Here is a 9306-nt window from a genome sequence, read left to right on the forward strand (position 1 = left end):
CTACTTTCATTATCTCTGTAAATTTATAACCTATTTATTAACTACAGTTGATGCAGACTAATTGATCTTGTCAGTTTTTTGTTTGCTGAAAATGTTTATAAATATTTTACTGTGCTTTTTTGTGTTGCGCTAATGATAATGATAATGGTAAAAGTGAACATCATTATTCATAGAAGGATAAATCTCTTTCAAGTATTTTCACTAATGCATTAGATAATAGTTGATAATAAATTGCACCTTTACTGCAATCTATTGGTTGATAAGGTTCATCTTTATGCAAGGTGTCGTGTGAGTCATGTACAGTAAGAGTTGATTGCCAGCTGGTAACGAGTCAAGTTTAACAAAAGATTGGAGATGCCGAGTATCGATCTCGGTACCTCTCGCATGCTAAGCGAGCGCTCTACCATCTGAGCTACATCCCCGAGTTATGATATTTGAGCAGTATTAGAGACTCAGATTAATACTGATATTGGATGAACTTTATCAAGTGTTGGAATTTCTTCTTTCTTAAGGAAAATTGTTAATTAAATGTCTCAATTACGATAAGAATAACTGGATAAACTGTGGTCACACTTACAAGGCAACCCCACATATCATACCTGAGGGATTTTAATGTGACATAGCGCGATCGATAGGGCAACCTTCCATATCAACAGACTGAGTATCTGTTTTCTGTAAATTCAATGGTTCCTTAGAGTTTGGGGCTTTTTGTGACTGTAGCATGGTCATGTTGGTCTCAGTCATAATGAAATCTCACCTGTTATTGAAGATTTGACCGCAACGGAATCAAATGAAACGGCAAGTCGAGGGTAAACTTAAAACACTAATAACACATTTTATGCATTAATAATTGAAACTACAAAAAATCAAATTTGTATTTGTAATTATTAATAGCAATCAGTGTAAATTTGAAAAGTTGAATCTATTCATTAGGAGAAAAAAGTTTTTCATGAAAAAAAACTAATGATTAAAAAAAGAGAAAAAATTGTAATAAAAAAAAGTAACAACAAATGTTCCATGTAACATAATATTACACTTGATAAAGAAAAGGTACAAGAAATGAGATGAAATAGTTCTGTAGGAGTGAATGCGCTCTTAGCTGTTCCTTGAAGCTATTTGATGAAGCAAGGGAACGATGAGAATCTTGGCTCAATCCTGAGGCTAAATTTCCGCCTCAAAAATCAAATAAAGCCAGGTTGATACATTTAGATGGGAAACGATTAATTAGTGAGTTTTGGCTTTCCTTAATTTCCTCTGATTCACCTTGATCCCTTTGGTTGCCTCTCAATGTTTACAATGGAAACTCTGAACATGATTGAAATGAAAAGAGCCAACAGTGTAATCCAAGCCGATAATAATCCAATCTCATTTTCAGGGGACACACATAAATTCTGATGGATTATCTAAACACCTACGAAATACGGGAAAAGATTTGCACAAAATTGGCACAAAATTAGAATCAATTTGTATGAAATAATTGTCATTTCTCAACTAATAAGCTACAGATTATCCATCATTAATTACCTTAATGATGATCGCCATCAATTCATCAAAATTGTTTGCAATTTAGTCAACAAAAAATGGAACAAAATTGTTGCTTAAATAAATTATTTTTTCAACAAATCAGCTTTTCTCTGGCAACTCTGTGAGCCAACATGAAACTCAACTTAACCATTTTAAATAATTAATCAAGTTTAACTGAAAACTGTTGCTGAATTGATAATTAGAAAATTGAAGGGAAAATGTTTTCAATTGCAATTCACCATTTTCTGAATCTTTTGTTTTCTCTTCTTCTTCTTCTTTTCATGGTTAAAGCAAGAGTGAAAATTGGTTTGTTTTTACCTGTTCAACTGTGTCGGAATGGGTGTGGATTGAGGGAAGAGGAAAATAGGAAAATCCAGAGATTCTCTTGAGATGTTATACTGAACTTGAAAAGCATTATCATTGTAAATAATGCATGGAAAGGAAAGGAAGATGAGAAAAGGTAAATTGTGATAAACATTTATTCACAGGAAAAGTGAGAAGAGAAGAGCGAAAAAAGTATAATCTCATCAAAAGACTTTTCATGTTCAATTCTGTTCAGTGTTATGTTACAATGAAACCCTGATATGGTATAAAATGGTTTGCTCACCTTTATCACCTCAACTCCCTTTGATAAAAGGTAAGAGAATGAAATTTTTTTTTCTTTTCTTACAATTTTTTTCTCCTCTTCTCACCCTAGTTTTGTACTCATGATTTAACCCAATGTTGATATAGCTAATAATAATTTTCACTTCATCAAGTTGAACAGTTTGACTCGACGAAGAGTTGGGCGAAGAGATGAAAATGTGAAAATGTTTTTTCCATCCTTAACTGTTAACAGCTAAACTAAATTGACACTTTTGCAAAGTTGAAAGTGAAACATGATTCAATTGGTTCCAATGGGCTTTAACAGATTGATGTGTTTCCTGAATTCCCAAAATTCAGTCATTAATTTCAATTGTGAAAAATTGTCCAAAACTGTTCAATGTTTATTACTTTTTCCATTTGCTGACAAATAAGCGAAAGGCAAAAGTCGAGAGAAAAAACTTTTACCAAACATTTTCAGGTTCGCAATTGGCTCATCAAATCAGTCGATTGAATCAAAGTTAAACTCTTGAGGCTTTTCAGTCTAACAGGCTTGTAAGCTTGATGCACATCATCGAGTTATTTTGCATTATTATTGTGACACGGATTGGATGATACCAAGGTTATCCTTATGAGTAAAGATGATTTGTTTTTAATAAACATTTCATTTACAGCTTGTCATAAAGTCATAAAAATACAGATAAGATAAAGTAAACTGGTTACTAAAGCTTTGGTTACGTTGAGTCTTTAACTCCAACGACCATCATACCAAACTGCGACCGTCGTACCACATCATATTTGGTCAGTATGTTTGTCGATATTCATTTGCTCAAAGGAAGAGAACTGATTCAAGCTGAATTTATCAGAATGAGAGTCGAAAGCTTCCAAAAACATCAGCCAAGAAATGCGCCAAAACTTCATTGACGGTTTTTTTCTTCAAATGCTTCAAACTCAACTAAGGTTGATGCTACAGACCTCAGACTTGAACCATGAGCTTCCGCAGATTGAAGAACCATGAGTTCAAACGCTCAAGGTCATTCAATGTCAATCCGTTATTTGACCTCTAATTGGCATTTATTTTTAAGATTACAAAAATTTCAGATCGGTTAATGTTAATCACATATTCATAACTTGCCATTGGAGAGATAACCGAATTTTTCTCAAAACCAATTGATTAACCGAACGGTATGGAAACACTCATATCCTTTGGCTAGCATGAGCTATGAACATCTAACAAACACAAGAAATATAGAGCAAATCGAGACATTTTGTGATAAGAGCTTCAAAAGTACTGTTAGATCAAGTTTTCAAGGGATGAAAATTTTAACTGATAAGTCGGGGATCGCTCGAAAAATAGAATTTTTCAGAAGTAAAATTCCATATTCATTTTGAAATCAGTAGAAATTAGCAAATAATCTTCAGAATAATTCTTGAAAATTAGTTTCTTTTGACAAATTTGGATTTAATTTGCCTTTTTGATAAAATTTAATGATGAATTACGAAAACCTTCAAGTTATTAATATTAATAACAAGAATTAACGATAAACTTTTGCGTGGTGATCAAATGAGATTAACTGAAAAGCAGAAAATAGTTATAAATTAAATTCATCAAATTATCAATGTAATAAATAATACAAGAGATGAAGTTGTTTAAAGTTAATTTCAAACAAAAAACTGAAATCTCATCATTTTTGGGATGAAACAAAAAGTACAAATGATCTGTAAACTGGGCAAAGTTTCAATGTTGCAAAATGTTACTGACGATACTAATGATGATGAAGATTAAATAATATTTTGTCTTAAATATGAAACTGACTTATAATGATAATGATAATGGATTAGGATGTGTTTAGGGTTTATTTAGAGATTTAAAAGAGGATTAACATTGTGAACAGAATTAGCATGAACAAGAGAAAAGAAGATGAAATAAGCCACAAATCATCTTTACTCTCATCATCATCATGATACTTTAGTCTTTTAATCTTGGTTAACCAATATCAATCACCTAACTTGATTCAATTTCATCAATCTTGACGATTCTCTTCAATTTTCATCCAACATTTAGAAACAGATTCAGACCATTAGAAGCGAAAATTTGTTCAAAAAATTTGTTTCTTTTTTGTTGACAAAACCAATGAGCGAATAAAATTGTGTTTATTTATTTCATTAACTCATCATCAATTTTTGATGAACATAATAGTTCGAAGCAATTTCCAAGCAGTTTTTTCTTATTCAGTTAAACATTTTTAGAATGAATAATTTATCGACAAAATCAAGTGTCGGTTGACCTTGTCTCGACTGAGGAACAAACTGAATCAACAATTCAAAATTTACATGAAAGGTTGAGAAAATGAAAAGTTTCCAAGTTTATCACAAATGTATTGAAAAGCAATGTTTTGTAATCATGTAACATCATGAACTACTCAATAGTCCAATTTGTTGACAATATTCAAAGTAAAAAATGAAACACAAGATTCTTTTCAAAATTAACAGGTGAAAAGATCAACAGCATTAGTTGATGTCACTTGAAAAGTCTATCATTCTGATTCGTTTACATGTGATTCTGGGTTGAGCAGAAAATATGTAAATTGAATGAAACAGAATAAGATGAATTATTTGTGGTTTGATAACTCAAGTGATTCACTTAAACTTTTTTTCACAGAAAATTCAATTTCTCAATTCGATTTGCAGAGATTTTTCTCTTTGAATAATCAACTGATCAGTTGTAAAAAACATCAAATCGACAGATTTTCAAGGAAGAATCTGAAGTAAAGTTCTATGGTAAGGAAATAAATTTCGAAGTCCTAAGTTCTAATTAAAAGATTCGAGTTTTTAGTGATTGAAATCGTCTCGACTTTGATTGTCAAGAGCAGTTCACTTATAGCTTGTGAATGGAAATAGGAAATGAAATTCTTTGAAATTTTATTTAATGAACTTTTCTCTAAAGAAGGTTCACAAAAATATCAAAGAATCTGTTTTTTTACTAATTGCTCCTTGGATTGAAGTATTTGGATTGATTGTGAGCTTGAATATCTGAAGCTGTAAATTGTTGTCGGTTAAAGGATTACCATTTGTCAGGTCAAGCCTATGACCCTGTCAAACTTACCAATTACATGGAGACAAATTGATCGCAAAGTTGACTGTTACTCAACATTGTTGGCCACAAGTTATTCAGGTTATTATCATTTGGATCGTCACAATTATCATTTGATTCAATCGCTGAGTCCTTTAAAGGCAATTGGAATACTGGAAAACAGAAGAAAAGGAATAAATCAAACTCCTGAAAAGATAAAACTAAATCTATTTGATCATGTTTATCGTAATACCTCTTGACTAGAGAATATCTTAATTTAAGAAGAAGAAGAAGAAGAAAACAGTTTCAACTTTTTTTTCATCTCATTCCATATCTCATCTTTACCTGGAATCAGGGTGAAAAGTTTAGTGAAATAAGTTGACTAACATGATTAGAATTCAATTTATTATTGCGAATCCAGTGATTCCAATTGATTTATGGTTTAATCAGAATCTTGACTTTACTTTTCCAAACTTAAAATCAAAGTTTATCAAAATGGCTTTGCAAGGAAATGAGTTAAGACTTTTTACCCAAAAAAAGATCAACTCTTGAAACAAAAGACTGAAACAGAATCGAAACTCAATTCATAAGAATTAGCAATGAATTTCGATATTAATCAAGGCTTACATCTGCCTTTTGAAGCCTTTTCTGGTCAAGATTAATGCCATCGTTGCCTCATCATTAAATCATTGAGTTTATTGAAAGCTGAAAATGAATGCAAATCTGGTTAACTTGGTGATTAATTTTGGCTCAAGGATCAAGTTGAAGCAAAGCATATTAGTGAATGAAGAGGTAAAAAATGGACAAATGAAAGTCAAGGTGAAAGTGCCTCTATAACCACTTATCATCATAATCATCGACATCATCATCACCATCAGGTTTACCTGAGCATTTGCAAGTGTGAATAAAGTGCAAATGACTTGAAACAATTGAGATGACAATGAATCTTCTTCAACATGAAACTATTTCTTCTTCACTTAACTTTTCCATTTTTCATGTTCACTTCAACTGAAGCCATCAAGAGGAGCTTCCAGGTTGATTGAAGAATCAATTGCAATGGAAAAGTGAAGAAAAAAGTTTCATCTTTTTAAACGAGTGTCAAAGTGACGTTATTAATTTATTGGCTAATCAATTAACTAAACAAGTTTCATTGCATTCACTTAGCCAAACTCAGGCAACTTTGCAATTCCAACTTTGAAATCTTTTTCTCATTCTTAAACTTCTTAATCAAGTCACAATTAGTCCCAGCGAAAGTTGATTTTAAAAGCAAAACAATTTTCGTTTCATTTTTATCTCAGTTAGAGTCGAGTTTAATATCAATAATAAGACTTGATTTCAAATTTTTTTTTATTTCGTTTCATGATTTCCTTTGAGTTGATCATTGAGCTTCTTTGAAATTGATATTATTCAATTCAATTTCATTTCGATTTGAATTCAAGAGAAAAGGCTTTGCTTTCTGGGAAAATACTTTAATCTGTTTGGTGTAAAAGGTTATAAATTGACATTAATTACGAGACTAATCAGTTGACAGTAAGACTTCTTTTACTCTCGTCTATTGAATCAATTTTACAAATCATTTCAGACTTTTCTTTCCACCAAACCTTCCATGAACACATTTAAAACCCAATTTACATGAGAAACGAATCTTACCATTTTAATTAATTCTTTGTCTAAACTGAACAAATTGATAGCTCTTTCATTTCATTGAATGATAGTCGACAGTTTTGAGTCTTTCATCCAATTCCGATAAAACATAAGTTAGTCAATTTTGCATCTAAATTAACGAATGAAATTCATCAGTTGCAATTTCTGTCAGACGAAAGACAAAAATTTATGTCCTTTCGATGTTAAGCTGTTCGGTTTACTTCGAGCCCTTTTGATTTTTAATTTCTGATCAGTCATGAAAGAAAAGTCAAAAACTGAAATTGGTTGAGAGTAATATTGCTTTGCAATTGTTATTTACTCTTCTTGATTTCCTATTTTGGTCGCAACAATTGTAACGTCAAGTTCAGTTTACATTGATCTGAAGACATTGCAATAGCTACATTAACCTAATATGAAACAAATGTTCTGATGGATTCATTTATCGATATTTTTCCCTTTGATGCCTTTAATAGGCTTCATTTTGAAGATCATTTATTTGTTGGCTTCAAATAGGACTGTAAAACGTATTCGAGAAGTTGATGGAAGCATCGATTAGATATATCACAATTAGGAATCGAATGAGATTCATTGCATCGGTTCAATTCAGGTTCGAAAATTGGTCAGAACGAGTGCTATCATATCATGAGATTATCAAAACTATTGTGTGTTGATTTTTTCAGAATTTCCCTTTTAACATGAAAATAGATTGCACCTAAAATAGACAATAAATCAAGTTCTTGTTTTGCCCTAACTGCAAACGAGAGTTGAACTTGATCATCTGTGTAATATCTATTAATAGATTCCAAACTATCTAAGATCATTGTCAATGAATTATCAGTGAGCAATATCAATGTGTGAATCTGCTAATCTACCGATGCTGTATCATTGGAATCATATCAATTCAATCATTTATTGTTCCCATCCCATTGTTCAATGAAATAATTTGATGAGATCTTTGGGTATTTAAGATGAGTTAGCAACGACATTTGCTATTAGTTGTTGATTTACAGATCATTTGTGAATATCTACAGTTTAATAACAAGTTAACCAGCTAACAATAAAAAATGAATCAATTTTTCGTTCTCTGTGTCTTTGCCTTTGCTTTCGCTCCAACCTTTGAGGCTCGAGGTCTATTCCAATCACTAACAGGGAGCGTTAAACCTGGAAAATGCCCTGAACCCACTCGACTTCCACAGCCATTTGAACTTAAACAGGTAAGAATTGTTTCAGTGAAAAACACAGCCAGATTGTACTGTAATATGTCAATAAAACTATTGATTTTTGTGATCGCTTTCGTCAACAGTTCCTTGGTACTTGGTATGAAATAAAGTCAACCAAACCAGTATTCGAGAAGGATCTTCGATGTGTCCAAGCCAACTACCAGTTGGACTCAGCTACTGGCAATGTCGTTGTAAACAACAGTGGTGTCTATGTGTCCAACAACACAATTTTCACTGTTGGAACCGCAAAAACAACTAAACAAGACAACGTCTTATCAGTCAAATTCTTGCCATGTAAGTTTATACCAAAATTCTGATCAGAGAATACTTTAAGTGCTGAATTCCTTATAATTCCTTATTCCTTGTTTCTTGAAATGTAGACTCACCTGCCGCACAATATTGGGTTGTTGACACTGATTACAAAGGTTATGCCTTAGTTGTTTCCTGTAACAATGTCTTTGGTCTCTTCAACTTCCGTAAGTATTAATGTCTAACTTCAATCGAATCAAAATTAACTTGAAATATGAATTTTATTTCCTAATTCAGGTGATGTTTGGGTACTTTCAAGGAATCCAACCTTAGAAGACGCTACCGTCAAAAATCTGGTTGCTAAATTAGACTCAGTTGGAATTAAAGACACTCAACTATTCGACACTTTACAGAATTGTTAATTAAATGGAATCATTGGAATAGATTCATAGAATAAGCTACCGATGAAATCTGTACCAACTTGAACCATCGAATAAATTTATTCGAACTTTAAACTCAATTGATATTTTGATACATTGCAATACTGGACTAAATAAAATTACTTGAAAATTACTAAAGTCGATTCATCTTCAATGTCCATTTTCATTCTCAGTGTTTCCTGAACTTTTAAAAGAACCACAGATAAATGCTAGAAAGTTAATGTTGAGTTATCATGAAAGTGTTGAAGAGTTGAAACTGTTCTGCATTGCCTGATATCATTATTTTGGTTGATAAACATGGTAACCATGAAATTGCAATGATTACCTTTTAATTGACAGGCTTAGCAAATTGGTGCGAGTTTAAACTGATTAGCTGAGTTTTGATGAAAAATGGGAAACAAGTTTATGTGCCAAAAGAAGGCAAAAATTGAAGTTCATTTTTCATCTTCTTATCAAAAGTAAAGGTAACAATAATGAGAGTTTTTAGTAAACAAAATAATCTGAAGAAGAAACGAAAGGAAAAAATGTTTACCTTGAATGATGAAAGTTAAACCTTGTTGATACCTAATTTGAG

At 31.8% G+C, this 9306-nt stretch overlaps 1 protein-coding gene and 1 non-coding gene across 2 annotated transcripts; one reads left to right on the plus strand and one right to left on the minus strand.

Moving 5' to 3' along the window:
- Positions 1–349: 349 nt before the first annotated feature.
- On the minus strand, positions 350–422 carry TRNAA-AGC (transfer RNA alanine (anticodon AGC)). The gene has a single exon. It is a non-coding gene; the product is annotated as a tRNA-Ala (tRNA).
- Positions 423–7824: 7402 nt separating this feature from the next.
- On the plus strand, positions 7825–8870 carry LOC107362916 (apolipoprotein D-like). The gene is made up of 4 exons (XM_015930052.3): positions 7825–8037; positions 8127–8337; positions 8424–8519; positions 8590–8870. Exons 1-4 carry the CDS (start codon positions 7888–7890, stop codon positions 8712–8714), a joined length of 582 nt encoding a protein of 193 aa, XP_015785538.1. The 5' UTR covers positions 7825–7887; the 3' UTR covers positions 8715–8870.
- The last annotated feature ends 436 nt before the right edge of the window (positions 8871–9306 follow it).

This window comes from Tetranychus urticae, chromosome 3, assembly GCF_039701765.1.
Source record: "Tetranychus urticae isolate SD_2017Ah chromosome 3, NJAU_TeUrti_SD_1.0, whole genome shotgun sequence".
Taxonomy (NCBI): domain Eukaryota; kingdom Metazoa; phylum Arthropoda; class Arachnida; order Trombidiformes; family Tetranychidae; genus Tetranychus; species Tetranychus urticae.

What these genes read in the sequence shown, in the direction of transcription:
- LOC107362916 (XM_015930052.3), top strand. Translation starts at nt 7,888, where the DNA reads ATGAATCAATTTTTCGTTCTCTGTGTCTTTGCCTTTGCTTTCGCTCCA. An exon ending in AGCCATTTGAACTTAAACAG is followed by an intron (nt 8,038 to 8,126) that starts GTAAGAATTGTT and finishes TTTCGTCAACAG; the next exon opens with TTCCTTGGTACTTGGTATGA. An exon ending in CTTTGGTCTCTTCAACTTCC is followed by an intron (nt 8,520 to 8,589) that starts GTAAGTATTAAT and finishes TTCCTAATTCAG; the next exon opens with GTGATGTTTGGGTACTTTCA.